Genomic DNA, 19995 nt, shown 5'->3' on the forward strand with positions numbered 1-19995 from the left:
TACAATATTATAGTCGTATCTAAGTAGCCATTAGCTCTCTGTAACGATACACTGCTTGTAGGTCTGTGTACAACTGTACCGGACGTATCACGTTCTCGCTCTGCTACTTCTCCTGTTCTGCTACTGCCGCAGCGACTGCTTGCACCGTCTACAATATATATATACTCAAACTGATCCCTATGGGGCTCAGCCGATTTACCTGTCCAGAATCAATGCGCCTGCTAAGGGCAAGTCTGAACTTGTCTGAACATGTCTAGAACCGTGTCTGGGGGGCTCGTCTCTGGCGCCTCCAACGTCAAGGGTGGGACCCAATGAGGCGAGCGAATAATACTATTATGCAAACAGATGGCGTAAAGATATATATCTTATATATATAAACAATATACAACTTATACAAAATAATAAACGCAGACTTTCAGTGTTAATCTGGACCTTCAGAACAGTATGCGTTGAGCTCTGTTTTTATTACATATTTTATCACATTCTTGTTCATTTCATAACCTTTTCATATAATTTGTTTTGAAAATATTGAGGTCAACATGGCATTTCACTATTTCGAAAGCCTTTCTGGTGACAGAAAGTTAAAAAGACAGGAAGTTGACTTCGAGTTCGGGTCGACGATGTACCAAAATAAAGGTGTACCGCGTTCTTACAGTAGAACCCTGGACCTTTATTGTGGTAGCAGTGAGAATGAAACAGGAAGTGTGGCCACGCATGGATTGTAGCGATAGAAGAAGAAGAGGAGGAGGCGCACAACACACGGAGCTGTTGCAGCGAATGGAGGCGTTATTATACCCAGCTGGGAGACACAATATCATCGCCAACAAGGAATTGCGTTATTTTTGAAAGATCAACAAGATCAACGACACAAACAAACGCGGATAAAAGAAAAGACACGGACCCTTTTTTTTTTTATTTCCAACAGCAACCCCCCCCCCCTTTTTTTTTTACAGAGAAAGACACATTTCTGACTGATAATAAAAAGGGCGTGTGTGCGTGTGTCTCGGGGAGCGCTTTTTGAATAACCATTGGATATATTAGGCTCTTGTATTTTTTGTGTGTACTGTACACCACCTGGTCCTAAAGCAGGACCCACTTCTCCTGGAGGATGGGGTGCACACTCAGCACGGAGGACAAGATCGCGGTGGAGCGCAGTAAGATGATCGACCGGAATCTGCGGGACGACGGGGAGAAGGCTGCGAGGGAGGTCAAGCTGCTGCTGCTCGGTGAGGACAGGAGGACGAGGAGGAGATGGTGATGAACTTCTGATGGAAGCCAAAAACCATTAAAAACTATGTTAATTCTTGGTTAAAAGTTTTTGGCTATTTTGTGTGATAGTACGTAGTACCTTCTGTCGTGTGCCAGTGAAAGGGTTAACCTTCTCTGTGTGTATATTGTCGCAGTGGAAAGGGTTAACCCGTTTTGGTTGTGTGGCAGTGAAGGGTTAACCCTCTGTGTGTATATTGTCGCGCAGTGGAAAGGGTTAACCCGTTTTGGTTGTGTGGCAGTGACAGGGTTAATTGTTTGGTAAAGTTTTGGCTATTTGTTTGTATCGATTCTTCTCACCAGAGCTCCTATAGTAACATTATTCCGCATAACAGACGTACACTATAATAATAATGGAGCTGTGATGTCAACACTTTTAATAACTTTATTTGTGACCTATTCGACGCGTGGCCAAAAGCAAGTAACAACTATTTATTTGACCTCCCCCCAGAGTTATTATACGACTTTTTAGAATGGCACTTATGTTTAGGCTTTGATCCCCCCAGAGTTATTATACGACTTTTTAGAATGGCACTTATGTTTAGGCTTTGATTCATTAGACCTATTATTATGGCCGTTATTCTGTAGGCAAAACTAAACAAAAGGCACTTTTTTTGTTGTGTGCGCTGCACGTCGTTGACATCAACTCCACATCCAGCCACATTGGATATAATTGCAACAATGTATCCCGTTTTTGTCTAGACAACAAAATGGGCCATTGTCGTCGACTAACCCCTCTTCCAACAATGGCACGTTTCCTCCTGTGTCTAGTGTAGCGGTGTGAAAATCGCCAGCTGTGAGAACTCTTTGGTGTGTGCCCTAATTGGGGGACGAGGCCTAACTGGAAAAGAGTAATGTTTGATTGATTGATTGAAAACTTTATTAACAGATTGCAGAATGGGTACAATACTACAGAACGGCTCAATATACACAATTGTTAAGGCCGGGATGCAGACCAGAGAGACTTTCGTCTTGTTTACATCAGGGTCCCCCATTTTCAATTCATAATGACATTTATGACATGCACAACATACAGATGGACAGTACTGCTACCTATACATTTATGACATACCAGATTTACAAATGCAGTACTGTTTGTCCCCCCCCCCCCCCACAAGATAAGTTGATCTTGTAATTTGGTGACAGTCGAAGCTGCTTGATAATAAAACTATCCATGTGAATATAACAACAACGGGCTGACATTAGGTTCTGTTACTGATGATGGGAGTATATTCTGTATACATAACAATTTCCAAATGAGGTTCACCCTCATTAACAGTTGACAGTTTTGTATGTGGTGAAATGCTGTAGTCTTGTTATTTTCAGACTCATTATAATTATAATACTAATGATGTCCTTCCTGGCCTGTGAATGCCTTATGGGAGGGGGCGGCTTTCCCTTGACGATACAGATTGTTATTGAAAACTTTTCCATCAGTCCCCCAGGACTCCAGGAGGCAGGGACATGTTGACATGCACACACACATGGTATGTGGGTTACTTACCTGGACGTCTACCGTGACATTAGGAACAACCTGGAATAGGAATACTACTGCCCACATTAGCCACATATGGCTTCTCTGAACAAACTGTTATTAAAGGGGCAAACAATGCTGAGTTTATTCTGGACATAATCTCACACTGGTGGCCATATTCAAACTCATTTACTCAAGAAGTGTCAAAACGAAATGAATGTGTGCAAACGTAGAGTTTTTGGATGTTTGTGAGATTTATGTGCAAAATAAATCGGCATTGTTTTTATAATTTTTTTGGCAAATTGCTCATTTTAAGCCATAGCTGGTGGTTAATTGGAATTATCTGCGAGTACGTTCCATAATTCAATGACTGCGATACTGGTTTTAGTACTATTTGCTATTTGTTGTGTTCTTCTGACTATTGAATGCACTACATTCGGATCTGGGGAACTAAATAACATCTCAGTTTATACTGAGACAGTATAGTTTGGCTTGGACCAGCAGCATACACCTATTTTCCTTTTTTAAAAGTACGACTGCATTCCTCGGGTGCTTGCAGGCCAGATGCATCTTGTTGTTTCAAAGCAAGCAAGTCGGGTCAAGTTCCTGCCACCTAGTACTAGGGAGGAGCTGAGGTTAATACACCCAACAGTTACTTTCTCTGAGAACTTTAAAGGAACACAGCAACATTTGAGGAAATTAGATTATCGTCTTCTCCAGAGAGTGACAAGAAGATGGATACCAGTTTCCTCTATGCGTTCAGTAGAAAGCTATCTTGGCACTAGCTTAGCACAACGAATGGAAGCGGACAGTGCCGGTTAGCCTTCGGGAGAGGTGTTAGTTGGACAATGCCTATAGGCTAACCAGCACTGTCAGATTCTATTCATTGTGCTAAGCTAGGCTAACATGCAGTCAGATAGGAAACTGGTATCTATTTTCTTGTCTCTCTCTGGAGAAGACTGTAAGCTAATTTCCTAAATTGTTGGCGTGTTCCTTTAACTGCATTCAGTATTCATTAAAGGGGAACTATTTTACTATTTCTTTCACTATTTGGGCACTTTTACACAATTCCTGTGAGTTTATGGAACACCTCTGTAATTATATATTTTTTTTAATTCATTGTTTTGTATTTTTTTTTTTTTTTTTTTTTTCCTCCATTTTCCTCCGATTTTCTCCCATCCCAATGTTAGTCGTATGCCAATTCCCAGTCCCTTCCTGGTCGCTGCGCTTTACCCCCCACAGTCAGATCATTTGGGAGAGTGGAGGCTACCACGTGCTTCCTCCGACACACGTCCAGCCAATCACCGCTTCTTTTCACCTGGCAGCGCGGATTCTCATTGAGAGGGCGTAGCGTGTGGAAGGACCACACTATCCCCCTCACGTCCAATCCGCGCTTAGCAGGCGCCCCGACCGAACTGTAGGAGTCGCTGTTTACAACGACCCGGACCCACCCCGCCAGCTTCTCCCACCCTCTGATACAGCCAATTGTATCAGTGCAGACGGCCAGCCAAGCTGGTGACAACCCCGGAGCTGTGAGCTGGATTCGAACAGGCGAACCAAGCTCACAGCTCCGCGGCTGGTGACGAACGCAATCTCCGCTCGACCACCTAACCGCCCCATTGTTTTGTATTTCTAATCAAGTCCTCAAAAACAGCATTTTTCTACCTGAAGATCTTAAGCTGTTTTGAGGCTGGGCTCCTAAACCACTGTGTGGCCGTCGCGCGTCGCGGCATCTGGGACATTAACATGCAACGGTGTCTCTGACGTCACAAATCATCACATTTTCAGATGACTCAGTTCAGTGAGGGTGAATATTGTGAGAGGAGAATTGGAAGAATGCGCCAATATGAGAATTAGAGACATAGATCATATTAATATAAGTCCACATTGCTAGGAAACAATGCTGAAAAAGGCCATTTATAAGATAGTTCCCCTTTAAAGCCCCAATCCCCTTTTTTTTTTTACCAAATGATTACATTCTTTTTGATTTGAAGATGGATTTCTATTTTACTTTCTTAAACCATTGTAGTTCAGAATATAGGTGATTTACTCTCATGTTTACACTAGTAAGCGTACCTTTTTACAGCCACAAAAAATAAATAAAACATGTATTTTCTTAGACTACTACATCATTTACCTGTTGGCTTAGCCTAGAGTTAGTCCCAGTCACCTGTTGTGTAGTCTAGAGTTAGTCCCAGTAACCTGTTGTGTAGTCTAGAGTTAGTCCCAGTCACCTGTCGTGTAGTCTAGAGTTAGTCCCAGTCACCTGTCGTGTAGTCTAGAGTTAGTCCCAGTCACCTGTCGTGTAGTCTAGAGTTAGTCCCAGTCACCTGTCGTGTAGTCTAGAGTTAGTCCCAGTCACCTGTCGTGTAGTCTAGAGTTAGTCCCAGTCACCTGTCGTGTAGTCTAGAGTTAGTCCCAGTCACCTGTTGTGTAGTCAAGAGTTAGTCCCAGTAACCTGTTGTGTAGTCTAGAGTTAGTCCCAGTAACCTGTTGTGTAGTCTAGAGTTAGTCCCAGTCACCTGTCGTGTAGTCTAGAGTTAGTCCCAGTAACATGTTGTGTAGACTAGAGTTAGTCCCAGTGATCTAACTGTCACCTGTTGTGTAGTCTAGAGTTAGTCCCAGTCATTTAGCTCAGTCACCTGTTGTGTAGTCTAGAAAAGGATGTTTGGTTGTTTCCATTTAGATTAGAGATTGGTCCTTTAAATATTTGCAAGTTTTGTTAATGAACAGTTTCATGAGCAGTGTCATCTTGTCTTAATAACGCACCTTTTAATACCAAAGGTCTTGCCCGCCAACACCTAGGCTAATGGTTCTTATAGTCGTTTCTCAAATATGAGATTTGAATTTTGTGAACTGCAGATCTTCTCAGTAGAATTGTGTTGCTAGGGAACAGCTTGGGCCCAATTGTATTTCCTGTCAGCTATTGTATTAGCAAACACTGCAACAGGACCTAAATCTGGGCGCATTTAGAATGTTTATGTTGTCCTATTTGAAACGTCTATTGTGTGGTAAAATTCTAAGATAGAATTCTGAGAAGGCATTCCAAAAACATATAGCCTACGTGAACGGGTTAAAGGAACACACCCAACATTATGGGAACTGTCTTCTCCAGAGTCGGACAAGAATAAAGATGCCAATTCCCTCTCTGTGTGTTCAGTAGAAAGCTATCCGGCTGCAAGCTAACCTAGCTTATCGCAAATGAATGGAAGTGGATACGGACCACTAGCCTAGCTGTTGGCCAAAAAAAACCCTGCAGGAGTTTTAAGCTAGGCTAGCTGGGCTGGTCCGTATCCGAGAGGAAATTGGTATCTAATCTTCTTGTCTGACTCTGGAAAAGACATCGGTAAGTGCATTTCCCATAATGTTGGCGTGTTCCTTTTTTAACTGGCGTCTGTCACCAGTGCCTCGACATGTGCTACCACTCTGGGTGGATATCTTGGCACCGGAGCGCACACGGTGTCTGTGTTTTTAACCACTGAGCTCGGTAACCAGGTAACAGCGCGCGGCTCGTTCAGGTTACCGCTAGAAGTAGCGTGTCAGAGAGGTCGCCGGTGAGGACCGAAGAAAGGGAACCGAAGAGGCCAGTAAGCCGAGTACACCGCTAATGACTGTAGCATTAAAAATGGAGAAGCTCCCAAACCCCGAGCGCCGCTGCAGTGAGTGACGTGCTGGGTGCCAGACTAAGAGTTTTGTTTGTTTACCTTGAGAGTAAACTGGCAGTGAAAAGATGATACTAGTCGGCGCCCTTTCAAAAGGTCTCCTTTTGCCCGTTTGCAGCACAAGCATCGTGCTCTGAATGTTGAGGTATTCTCTCTCACAAAGACGGCAACTCGACAAAATTGATGGGTGTTTGTAGGATTGTAGAACTGTGTTGAAGGCAGGGTATTTTATAATTATTGTTACTAGTAGTAGATCTGTGTTGAAGGCAGGGTACTTTATTATAATAATTATTGTTAGTAGTAGAACTGTGTTGAAGGCAGAGTATTTTATTATTATTATTGTTAGTAGTAGAACTGTCTTGAAGGCAGAGTATTTTATAATTATTATTGTTAGTAGTAGAACTGTCTTGAAGGCAGGATACTTTATAATTATTATTGTTCGTAGTAAGCCTATATTTGGGGCTTTTTGCACCCTTCTATTTTTAGGGGCAATTTTATTAAACCGATTCAATTATTTTATTCTTTATGCAATTGAAAATGGTTCGGTCTAGCTGGCCTTTTCCTCCATGTTGGCTCACTCACAGGAAATAACACTTAGAAAACACTCTTGAATAACGCATGACACATAAATGGGGGGGGGGGGGGGGGGGGGGGGTGTTCAGGGGCATTTTATGAACTTTCAACAGCTCCTTCAGTGCCTTTTTTGCCCCGAGCCACCATTAATTTCTGACCCTGGTGGAATGCCATTACTAGAGTGCCACTATTATTGAGGTGTCCCCACCAGACGCTGCAGTATGTCTGTCTGTCATATAATTGGAAGGGTTGGTTGTGTGGGTAGTTCTGTAGAAATGAGTACCATATAACAATTTTCAGGAAGGCTTCTTCTTGTGTCGAAATACAGGCTAAGTCACACAATACACGGAGTGCTTGTGTCAGGGCATCTGAGCGCGTGATACAGTATCGAACTGAAACTGTCATTTTCAACTGACATTTGACGAGACTCTATTATAAACGTCCCTTTTTTTTTTTTGGGTCATGAATTCGGGCAACAAAACAACACGTGATTCCGCCTCTTACAGTATTGTCATAAAGCGCGGCTTCTAGGGTTGGGTACCGTTTCACATTTGAACCGATACCGGTACCCAGCGGTACCTTCTTTCGGTACTTTAGTGTCAAAAAATGTAATCTACCTACTTCAGTTGTAAAAAAATTGTCCAAACTTCAAATTATTTATTATTATTATTTATTTAGAACAATTTGTTAATATATATATATAATATTGCAGCGAGCGTTGTCTGCATCTAGCTTTGTAAAGTGGAACCCCACTTGCGTCCGTTTTCGGCTTGCCATTTCTCTGACTGCTTTGTTGTTGAATCAAGTAAAATCCTAGGTTAGTGTGTATTGTGCGCGTGAACGTGCGGCACACTTCATAGGTTTCGTTTTGCGGTAAACAAAACGTTGACGTCATCAAAACAAAAACGACTAAAAAAGAAAATGGGCCTTCATTTTTTCTTCTGCCTTCCAATAGTCTGCTCTCACAAAAAACTGAAATATTTTGAGAACATGGCTTTTTGATAATGACACATTTCCCGTTATCACGCGGCCCAGCCTGGTGAGCATCAAACGGGATGATGTTTTTGTTGCTCAAATCCACATGAGAACGCTTGGCATATCTGTGACGCTGTGTTGTTTTCCACAACGCCCAGCCCTAGTTCCTTCCAGGCATATTCACAAGCCTGAGCTGTCGGTGCCAGTAATATGACCTCATCACGCTGTCATAGAGGCCCTCATTTGCATGAAGAGTCATTTGGATCTGTTTGTGCATGTGTGTGTTTGTGTCTCACTCTCTCTGTGTGTCTCTCTCTCTCTCTCTCTCTTTGTGTGGTGTGTCTCTGTGTATGTGTGTGTCTCTCTGTGTGTCTGTCTCTCTGTGTGTGTGTCTCTCTCTCTGTGTGTGTGTGTGTGTGTCGCTCTCTCTGTGTGTCTCTCTCTCTCTCTCTCTGTGTGTCTCTGTGTGTCTCTCTCTGGGTGTGTGTGTGTCTCTCTGTGTGTGTGTGTGTGTATCTGTGTGTCTCTCTCTCTGTGTGTCTGTGTGGTGTGTGTGTCTCTCTGTGTGTCTCTCTCTGTGTGTGCGTGTATCTGTGTGTCTCTCTCTGTGTGTATTTGTGTGTGTTTGCATGCTTTCAGGTCGGGGCAGCAGGTAGAGGCTCGCTCGAAGGCGATGTCTCTTGACTGGACAGTAAAGCGCTGGAATGTTCTTCTTATTCAACTCTCAATCTTTTAATTGGCTCAAATTTTATATCCGCCGTCTCCCGCAGCCCCAGTTATTCAACTATTCATATCTGTGTGACTAAAATAGATAACAATCTCCTCAGCCTAATTACTCTTGCTATAGTCGTCTTTCTGACGGGACTTTGTGGAATGTCTTTTTTTTTCTTCTTAATAACCTTTGACCTTTTGCTTATCTTTTTGTCCATGCTGCAGCATGTTCTGCTTGATTTCCACAATAGATTGAATTGCTCACCTTCCTCTTGTCACTGTCCCAGTTATTTAAGAATATAATGGAATAGAAATACTTTTATAATATAAATACGTACTTTTTTATTTTTGGATAGACAAAAACAAAAGTCACGAATAAGAATAAAATACGATCTGGGATATACATTTCCTATGTCGCATTCTAATATAAAATAATTATACAGTAAGTGTAGATGTAAAAGTCCAGGAAGATGGTACTGTCTGTCACCCTGTGCTCAGTGATGCAGTGAGGCACATTGATGCATTATAAAGTCTGATGGCTGTCAGAGTAATTTGCCAGAGTAATTCTCGCGGAGTAATGTTGCCTGTGTGTGTGTGTGTGTGTGTGTGTGTGGGCGGGACAATCTTTTACCCATTGATCGGCTTGTCAGCAGATCTCTTATCTCCCAGTGATTTACTTTGGTGGTTTCCCGGTGGGTAATGCTGCCTGTGTAGATCCTACAAACCAGGGACATACCGATAAACACCAGGCAGTCACTGCAGTGCCCATTCTCCCATTCCTGGACTTTTAAGTCAAGGACGATTTATACTGAGTATTGGCGTCATTGATTTGAAACATTTATAATGATCCATATTTCTTCATAAGAGGGATCTAAAAAAAAATCGTACACGCAACTCTTGGTAGCAGATGAAATTTCCATCTGTAAAATTCTACGATGCCAATAATATATTTTAGGCTTGTATCAGCACCGTATTTGATATCAGTGTCTACTGTATATCAGTCTAGCTCTCATGAAAAGCCTTTTATGTGTGACTATATTCCCAGAGGAGTGGGTTGATTAGTTAGTAGGAAAACACACTGTAATGGGCAAATCTAAGTGTGTGTGTGTGTAAAAGATGCAAAAGATTAATCAATCTTGGAACCCGTCGGCTATCATCTTTTTCTAAAAATGTTTGACTGGCGACCAATGTTTCAGTGCTTTCAGTGTAGCCGCTGACTGCTCGGTTCCGATTCTCAATATCCGGGCCAAGACTTCCTCTTCCACGCACCGGTAATTGTTTTACAGTCCGATTAGCAACCAACTCCTGTTACTTTTTCAAAGGCAGTTTGTTGTGTCCAACTCTGAAAGCAGTTTGTTTCCACTTTTGTTTCTTCAAACGTTTCTCCTCCACACGCATCCATACCTTCGGAAGGGTTTTAGATTCAGAAGCCATGTTTGTCGGCCTCTTTCACTTCCCTACACCAACAACCGTTTACCTGCATCATGCGACCAAAGCAATGCTACTGGGGACTAGGGATGTGCATGACTGACTAATCATTTTCCAATAGTCTACTGTTCTTAAGACCGAATATTCGAAATACACACCATTGTTGTTTTCTGTTTCAGTTTAAATTCAGTAAACATTTTCAGTTATTCTATTTAATAGAATGGATCATTAAAATCAAAGGGTATTGCACATAAATAGGCACTAGTTCAGATAATCTTTCAGAACGTTGATCGGCTCAGCTGACCGACAATAAATCAAAATGACACCATTCACCATCGTAGCCTATAATAACAGCATTGCATTGCATTGGCCTATCAACCGGTTTTAATAAACAAACCAACAAACAAACAAACGGTAGCATGTGCATCTTTTAGATCAATTAGGCTATGAAAATTAGGCTGCCTCTAAATATAAGAATGGTTTGCTTCACAAACAAATTTAGTATCAATACTAGTATCGGGGACTGCAAACAGAAACCAGGGCGGAAACGCTTCAGATAGTCAAGATCTTGTCCCTTTGCCTACAGATTCTGCAGGTATCTGTTTTTTTATAGAGATATTAACCCTTTCACTGCCACACGACAGAAGGTTAGCCCTTTACTATCACACAACCGACGGTGATGCTCCATCATTAGCATCATTAGCGCCGCGGATGCTAATTGTGTGATGGTAAAGGGCTAACCTTCTGTATTGTCACAGTGAAAGGGTTAACCGGCTGTCGCGTGGCAGTGAAGGGGTTAAGGACAGAGGTAATGTACGCAGATGAAAGTGGAGAGAGAACCGGTGTGAAATACAGAGAAGGAGCGACAGGGAGCCGGCTCATGCTGCTAACGTGGCGTCACTAATGTGGTTACTGCGCGGCGCGGCCAAGCCACATAAGCCATGCTGAGTCCCCACCCTGCTGCTGCTCATCAGAGAGACTCGTGGACAACGGCGTGTGCTAGCCAGCCAGACCCGGACAGATGAACCCTTGCAGCACCCTATAGGGAGGTGTATTCTGCCGTCACTTTGGACTGCCTGCGCAGGGCGGACCTAGCACTAGTTCTGGGGTATTTCCTGGAAGGCGAGATACAGGACGCTAAGCTAATAACGTTAAATCGAATGGCGTTTCGGCTATACACAAGCTAGAGCTAAAACTCAGAATGCATATTATCGGTATCATGGTCCACCATGAATGCATGAAAGGGGGCGGGGGGGGCGTTTCTGATTATTGATTACCAATAACGGCATTAGCCTCATTCGCTGGTCCGCTATCAAAGCAAGGCCCGATCGGGCTGTAATTTACGTGAAAAAGCTCTTGGAGTGCTTGGATCTCAAACAGGATTTCCCAGTTATCGATCGCCATCTGATAGATCGATATGTCCATTGGCTGATGCTATATTCCTCCACTGCATACTGAATTCAGCGTCCCAAAAAGTATTCCAGGCTAGGGCTGGGCGATATGGCCAAAAACGTTATCGCGATAAAATTATAAAATTATTTTCATATAACTCGATATCGATAATTATCGTCGATATAATGTCTGTCAAGTTTAATTAACTTCTTATGCCCGGCGCCGATGGACGGGCTATTAATAGCATAGATATATATAATAGACTTGTTTTGCTGCTGCGAATGTTGATGTCGTCATCAGTCCGCGCACGTTAGCAGTTAGCCGACAAGTGGAGTATCTCATGACAGACAATGTACTAAATATTACCCTAAAATACTCTTTTCCGCCCCAATATATTGAAACAACGTCCACTGTATACCCCACACTACTATAAACGTGGCCTCAGAATTCACGACACACACATACTCGGCACGCAAATATATAAAATAGTGCCGCGCAAGCTAGTTATCCTAGCCAGCCTGTTGTGTCTAAGCGGTGTATTCCATGACAATGTAATAAATATTACCCTAAAATACTCTCTTCCGCCCCAATATATTGAAACGACGTCCACTGTATACCCCACACTACTATAAACGTGGCCTCAGAATTCACGCCACACACATACTCGGCACGTAAATATATAAAATAGTTCAAGTTCAAGTTCAAGTTCTTTAATAGTTGTCATACAGAAGTACAGAATACTTTCATACAAAATGCTTCTTACTGTTACGCTCCAGAGACTGTGCTAGACAAGATAGTATCAAATAACATAATAACATAATATAGCATGAATTTAGAAGAAGAAAATGAGGTCACAGTGTTCGGTATAGACATATGTACAATGTTCTGAGTTACCATATAATATACAATACACAATACTATGCAGTGTACTAATGTACAGTACTATCTAGTGCAAAGCAGAAATGGGATGAGGTACAATTTTAGGTACAATTTACAGTAAGGTGTACGAGTTGTAGTGCAATCCTTCATCCATAAATATAAAGTGTGGGGAGTGGGTGCTACAGTGTGTTTGTTTAAAGTGGGTGTGTGCTATAAAGTGTGTGGAGTGGGTGCTACAGTGTGTTTGTTTAAAGTGAGTGTGTGCGTGTGGATGTGTGTGCTATGTGCGTTTGGTGGTTGTTGTTGTGTAGTGTTCATTCATTGTTCGTTTAGCAGCCTGATGGCCTGGGGATAGAAGCTACTTCTGAGTCTTTCTGTGCTCGCCTTGAGACTCCTGTATCGCTTGCCTGACCGCAGCAGTTCGAAGAGGCAGTTGTTCGGGTGACTGGAGTCTTTAATGATTCTCTTAGCCTTGCCCTTGCAACGCTTGTAGTAAATGTTCTGGAGGGTGGGGAGCCCCCCTCCAATTGTGCGTTCGGCTGAACGTGTCACTCTTTGTAGTCTGCTTTGGTCTTTTGCAGTGCTATTCCCAAACCAGGAGGTGATGTTGCCGGTCAAGATGCTCTCTATTGTACATGAGTAGAAGTTCTTAAGGATCTTCTGGCTGACTTGGAACTTCCTTAGGCGCCTGAGGAAGTAGAGGCGTTGTCGTGCCTTCTTCACCACACTGTTAATGTGTGTGGTCCATGTCAAGTCCTCGGATATGTAGGCTCCGAGGTACTTGAAGCTGTTGACTCTCTCAACCGGTGCCCCGTCGATGCTGAGGGGGCTGTAGTCCTTGACCCCCGACCTCCTGAAGTCCACAATCATCTCCTTTGTTTTGCTGACGTTCAGGGAGAGGCTGTTTTCCTGGCACCATCCCGCCAGGACCTTGACCTCTTCCAGGTAGGCCCTCTCGTCGTTGGCGGAGATCAGGCCCACCACCACTGTGTCGTCAGCAAATTTGACGATTGTATTGCTACTCCGCTGAGCCACACAGTCGTGTGTGTACAGGGAGTAGAGGAGGGGACTCAGAACACAGCCCTGGGGGGCCCCTATGTTGAGGGTGATGGATGAGGAGGTGCAGTTGCCTGCTCTCACCACCTGGGGTCTGCCAGTCAGGAAGTCCAAGACCCACTGGCAGAGGTCATAGCCCAAGCCCAGGTCCCTGAGCTTGGCTATGAGTATGGAGGGGACTATGGTATTGAATGCCGAGCTGTAGTCGATGAATAGCATTCTCACATAGTTCCCCTGCCTCTTGTCCAGGTGTGATGCTGCTGTGTGCAGCACATGGGATATGGCGTCCTCCGTGGACCTGTTGGGGCGGTATGCAAATTGCAGGGGGTCCATGTTGATGGGGAGGGAGGAGCAGATGTAGCCCTTTACTAGCTTCTCAAAGCACTTCATGGCTATGGAGGTGAGAGCTAGTGCTAGTGCAAGCTAGTTATCCTAGCCATCCTTGTTTACTACTAGAGTCCTACCTCTCTACCCAGAGGTGCACCGCGGGTCTCCTTCACTGATTGGTTGTTAGTGCGTGTGCTGATATCCAAGCTTGGAAAATCGATATATCGAAACTTTGCGACCACGTTTCATGTTTATTTTGAGGAAATAATTTATCGCGATAGTTATCGTTATCGTTTTATCGCCCAGCCCTACTACAGGCTACAAAACAGAATTGCTCCATCTGCCGGCCAAATCCTCCCCCCTTACCGACCTTTCCATCACAGTCGAGAATGCAGCTGTGACCGCGTCCCCGACCACCAAGAACCTTGCTGTTGTCCTCGACGACTAGTTGAACTTCTCTGCTCACATCGCAGCGACAACCAGAAACTGCAAATTCCTCCTGAGCAACGTCAGAAGGATCCGCCCCTTCCTGACAAAAGAAGCCACCCAACTCCTCGTCCAATCAACAAGTCATCTCCCGCCTCGACTACTGCAACGCACTGCTCGCTGGCCTCCCGGCCACTGCCACCAAGCCTCTTCAACTCATTCAGAACGCAGCGGCCCGCCTGATCTCAAACCTACCGAAGTCAGCCCATGTCACCCCACTTCTTAGGGACCTGCACTAGCTCCCCATTGCTGCACGTATCCGCTTCAAGGCCCTCAACCTGGCATACCGTGCGGCAAAGGGAACCGCTCCCGCCTACCTCCGGTCAATGGTCTCTAACTACACACCCTCAAGACCCCTACGCTCTGCATCTTCTGGCCGCCTCAGACCTACTCCTATCCAAGCTCCGGGAGGGTCATCAAAGAGAAGTCTCCTATTCTCAGTCCTTGCCCCACAATGGTGGAATGAACTACCCACCCCAGTCAGGACAGCCGAAACCCGTCCAATCTTTCGCCGTCGACTAAAGACGCACTTCTTCAACAATCATTATCTGAAATAATGAGAAATTAAAATAAAAAAATCGAACCCTAACTAACCTTACTGTCATGCACTTGTCCTAATAAACTAACCTACACTGTAACACGCAACACGTTGATGAACATTGTTACTCAGCTGATAGAGTTGTGCCCTTCCTGATGACTTGTCGTACAGAACTTGTAAGTCGCTTTGGATAAAAGCGTCAGCTAAATGACAATGTAAATGTAAACATGCTACAGGCATAGCTTTAGCCTAACAAAAAAGTCCACCCATGATGAAAAAAGAAAAAAAACACCGGTCTGTAACAGGGAACACTGCATTATTGAGACAGCGCCCCTACGAGGATCTGGCCGGTAATGCACTTTTCCGAATCCCAAGAGTAGGGTAAATCTGCAGTGCCGCTCAGTGAAATTGAGTAGGATATTACAATGGAATAAAAGCCAAAACAACCTTACCACGTATATATACGTGGTTGGCCCTCAAGCGTTGGATCCGAAACACGTGTATGTATACGTGGTTGGCCACAAATGTGTTAACAGTTATACAGTAAAGTACTGCACCTTTATTTTTTATAAGCAATAACAAGAGCTAAGAATAAATGTAAAGTGCACACTAAAGAATTTAAACAACTTGGCTAACGCACAATAATAATAACAATAACAAACAAATATAAAATGTGCAAATTTGCTTTCAAAGAAGATTAAGAAGAAATGTAAAGTGCACACTAAACAATTAAAACAAACAACTTAGCTAACAATAACAAACAATAAAACAATGTGCAAATTATGTATTGTAAAATATGTTACACATATATAATCAAAATATAATATGCTAAATAAACAAACAAATAAATAAAAATTACAAATTCACTTTGTCTCAAGAACTATTTACATTCCACTCCCTATCATCACACTTCAAGGTTAGGCTGTAGCTCCTACTGGTTTCCATTTACAGTGCAATCCTTCTGGCCTTCCTCGCTGCAAAGTCATCAATCACATCATCATATGAAATCTGACCATGCTCTAAAAACTCCTCTCGGCTGAAGCTACTGTTACTGGTAGCGTTGCACTGATCCGCAGAGCAATACACAAGTTGGGATATATTTCTGTGAGCTGCTTTGTGTGTATGAATTTCAACAACTCAAGAGTTGGCATGCTCTTTGATGGCAAGTCGGGTACATTTTCCAACTCCTGAGCCAGCTCCTTCCCATCCAAATCAGATTGCCCTCTATTGTTTAAGGTGTGTACAAGTGCCTCTGCTTGCTTCATCAGCTCTTGGTGTGGCAGGTCTTGGAAGTTGTACAAAATTGCATACCTTTCACCTTGAATGAATGAAAATTGTATTTAACAGATTGCAGAATGGGTACAATACAGTACGGCTCAATACACACAATTGTTAAGGGGATGCAGACCAGGCCGGGTCCCCCATTTTCATTTCATAGTGACATTTATGACATACACAACATTATGACATCATGACATTTATGGCATAGGGACATACAGGTATATAGTATTGTTACATTTGTGACATATACGATATGCAAATATACAGTACTGTTACCCATAGATCCTAACTGTGAATATATACATATGATGGGGTATTGGCACGTTTCTCTGCTTCTTCTTTTCTTCTCTTTTTATACTGCGACCCGGATGGCTTTTGTCTCTTCATAGTTCTCTAACGTTAGTCTTTCTTTCCTCAACGCTCAATTCTATAAACACTTGAACGATACCCATCAATGCACAGCTTTCTAGCATGTTCTGACTGTGAACACCTAAAGCCGAGGCTCAGATCGACTGACCGATTTTTGGCTCGTTTTCCCTTATGTTAGAAAGAAAATTGTATGTAAAAATAATGGTTGCAGATATAGAGGGTGCCAAAGCTGCGCCAAGCAACACACTTTTTGTAATAAAAAAAAAATATATCGCCTGTAGGAAGCTCCACGCCCCTGGGTCCACCCGTATAGGGATTTATCATTGGGGAAAATAGATTATCAATTCTGCCTCATGAACATGGGAACGCTTTCCATTTCTGCACAAAATGAGTTTCCTTCTATCACTAACATTATTGTTTGAGCATTTTTGGTTGAAATAAAATTCGACGTAATAATTTTACGATTAATTGTGAATATTTGCATGTTGAGCTATAGATTGTGGATGAATACGCACAGAAAGCAAATGTTTATTTGTTTTAAACGAGACGATTTAGAAATGGACAATGGGGAATACGTTGCAATTTTGCGAGGTGGACCGGCTGGAAACGGCAATGACGTAACCACTACACCTCCCTATAGTCGGCATGGGACACTGAAAAGGGACGAGGGGTAGACTAATATATGTCAGGCCAATATTGGCCTTTTTGTTCAAAAGATATAAAATATCTGCCTAAATGGGCTAGATACCCCAGATATATATGTAATATATACTGTACATGATGTATAGCCCACAGGTATTAAAATATTTCATTGTTTTTAAGACTATTTTATAGGGGTGTAACGATTCGACCCCACTTCGATTCAATTACGATTCTTCAGGCAACGATCAAATGCATCATGAAATCTCTTCATTTGACCACGATTCGCTTTGATACATTTTCGATCAGTTAATTCCGCCAAATATTTTCAATACACAAATGTGGCTGGGGGAACTGATAAACATTTGACCCTACTTCGATTTGTTTATGATTCTTCAGGCAACGATTCAATATTAATTTGACTTCAATGTGATTCAACCTTAGGATCAGGGCTTGACATTAACTTTTTGGCTCATTAGCCACTGTGGCTAGTGGTTTTCCAAAGTCACTAGCCACTCAGCATTTTCACCAGCCAAAAATCACCACTAACATTTTTTTTCATCAATACGTTCCCATTTTATAGCGTAATGATGAATAGGTTTAAAATCAAAATGCATATGATCGGTATCATGTTCCACCATGAATGCATGAAAGGGGGGGGGGGGCGGGGGACGTTGTTTCTGATTATTGATTGACGGCATTCGTTATTGTAGCATCATACACTGATGTGTCATGATGTCATGTATGTTGTGTGTCATAAATGTCACTATAAATTGAAAATGGGGGACCCTGATGTAAACAAGACAAACGTCTTTATCTGGTCTGCATCCCCTTAACAATTGTGTGTATTGAGCCGTACTGTATTGTACCCATTCTGCAATCTGTTAAATAAAGTTTTCATTCATTCATCGGCTGGTTGGCTATGCTAACGAGGCCTGATCAGCATGAAATCGTTCTTACCTGTGGCCGGTTGGATCCCAAAAAGGATTTCCCAGTTATTGATCGCCATCTGGTAGATCGATATGTCCATTGGCTGATGCTATATTCCTTTACTGAATTCGGCGTTGCAAAAGGTATTCCATGCGATCTGATGAAGGCATAGCTTCACGCTAACAGAAAAAGTAGGCCTGAATGAAAAAAATTTACATCTGGTCTGAAAACAAGGAGTACTCCATTCTCGAGACAGCACCACTACCAGGATCTGGCCGGTAATGCACTTTTCCAAATTGTTGTGGGAGTTGTAGTATTATGTAGTATCACTTGGATTGACTTAATTATTGCCGATGCCTTTTGTAGACTACAATGTTTTTTTTTCATAGAAAAAAAGTCACCGGCCACTGGCCGGTAGAATGACAGAGTTACCGGCCACAGCCGAATTCTACCAGCATTTGGCCGGTGGTCGGGTGTTAATGTCAAGCCCTGCTTAGGATCGATGCATTGCGATGCATTGTTACACCCCTACTATTTTTGTGAAAATGGCAGTGCCACTTAAAACCAGACGTCACAAGGAATCCGTAGAGACCACCCATGGTAAGCCCTTATCGGGAAAAGGCGTATAATATTGCTCTGAAATTAAGCCGTGTTTTGGCAGGCTACATTTGAAGGCTAGAGCGTAAATATAGGCATCATATCGTCGCTGGCGGAAGAAAACCTTGTAACAATTTTTTTTTTTAGATTTGTTATATAAATCAACTCAGTAGATCATCATCCATATGTGGTTTTACAAAGTTTAAACAATGGGAAAGCATTAAACCGATCATCTGTCTAAACCTCGTATCTTGTTCTGTGTTCGTTTTTTGAAAAGCTGGGTTTTTGGAGTTACAAGGTTTTCTTCCGCCAACTAGAAACTAGAGATCACAAGGAATCTGATAGACTGGTCATTCTAGCTGACCAGGAAAGGAGCTAAATATTGCACCAAAATGTAGCAATTATTTATTATTAATTGTCCAATAATGATTTGTAAAGGCAGTAATGTGTTCTTCAAATTCATGGGTCTACAGGCAGCCGCAATCCAACGTTATCTATCGGCCTTTAGGTACACCACTATTCACGTTTACGCTAGCTAGCATTATATAAAAGCTCCAAGGGAATTAGTGCGAGATACAGCCAATTTTATAATTGGAGCACACAGACAGTCGGTAGCCATTTTAATCACATCCATCTCCATACTGTCATTCTGCTGTTGTCATCCCACATTCCTTGTCTTCCCTCCCCCTCCACTGACGAGAAAATCACCCTGGGGTAAGTTCCAAGAGGAGAGATGAGTCAGTGGTGGCCGATAGAAACTTCTCTGTTCTCCATTTATATATACAAAAAAAAGAACTTCCAATTCCACTGGAGGGATTGGCTGGAGGTTGCCTTGAAAATAGTTGAAACCACTAGAAACCAAAAACAGCTGGGACAGCGGTTTCTGTCGAGGGGCTGTTCTTGGGGCTGGGTGTATCAAAGACGTGGGTGTGTAACGTGCGGAAAGGCTACCAGGTCAGGGCTGTGGTTCTGTGTATTCTATAAAAAGGACCTTATGTGGAAAGGGTTCGTCCTTCCTTGTGCATCACGGTTAGGGTTGCAAAGGGTCAGAAACATCCCAGTAAATCTCAGGAAACTTTCCGCGGTAACTATGGACTCTGTGGCGGAAAATACTGGATGGCTGAATTGAAAAACCTTCTTAAACGTCTCCTTTTGAGTTCATGCAAATGCTCTAAAATAGTTTTTCTGTACTTCTGTTAACAATAATATAAATTATTCCTGCATTTCTTATTGTGCACTAATGTCAAACCTATATCTGTTGAAACTGCCAAACGTACGTCCTTCTTTACTCTAGATCAGGGAAAATACTTGTCTGAGAATGTTTTGCAACACATCTCGCCTATCTCTTGCCATAAATGAAGACTGCACTAATATCTCAAACCAATAATAGTGCCGTAAAGGTATAATAATGC

At 42.8% G+C, this 19995-nt stretch overlaps 1 protein-coding gene across 1 annotated transcript in view; it reads left to right on the top strand.

Moving 5' to 3' along the window:
- Positions 1-745: 745 nt before the first annotated feature.
- The window catches only part of gnai1 (guanine nucleotide binding protein (G protein), alpha inhibiting activity polypeptide 1), a 48406-nt gene continuing 29156 nt past the window's right edge, over positions 746-19995 (top strand). Inside the window, exon 1 of the mRNA XM_084331125.1 lies at positions 746-1226. Within this exon, the coding sequence (XP_084187251.1) occupies positions 1109-1226 (118 nt within the window). The 5' untranslated portion in view covers positions 746-1108. The remainder of the gene's footprint in view (positions 1227-19995) is intronic.

The sequence above is a fragment of the Notolepis coatsorum genome (assembly GCF_963971535.1).
Source record: "Notolepis coatsorum genome assembly, chromosome: 15".
Classification (NCBI taxonomy): domain Eukaryota; kingdom Metazoa; phylum Chordata; class Actinopteri; order Aulopiformes; family Paralepididae; genus Notolepis; species Notolepis coatsorum.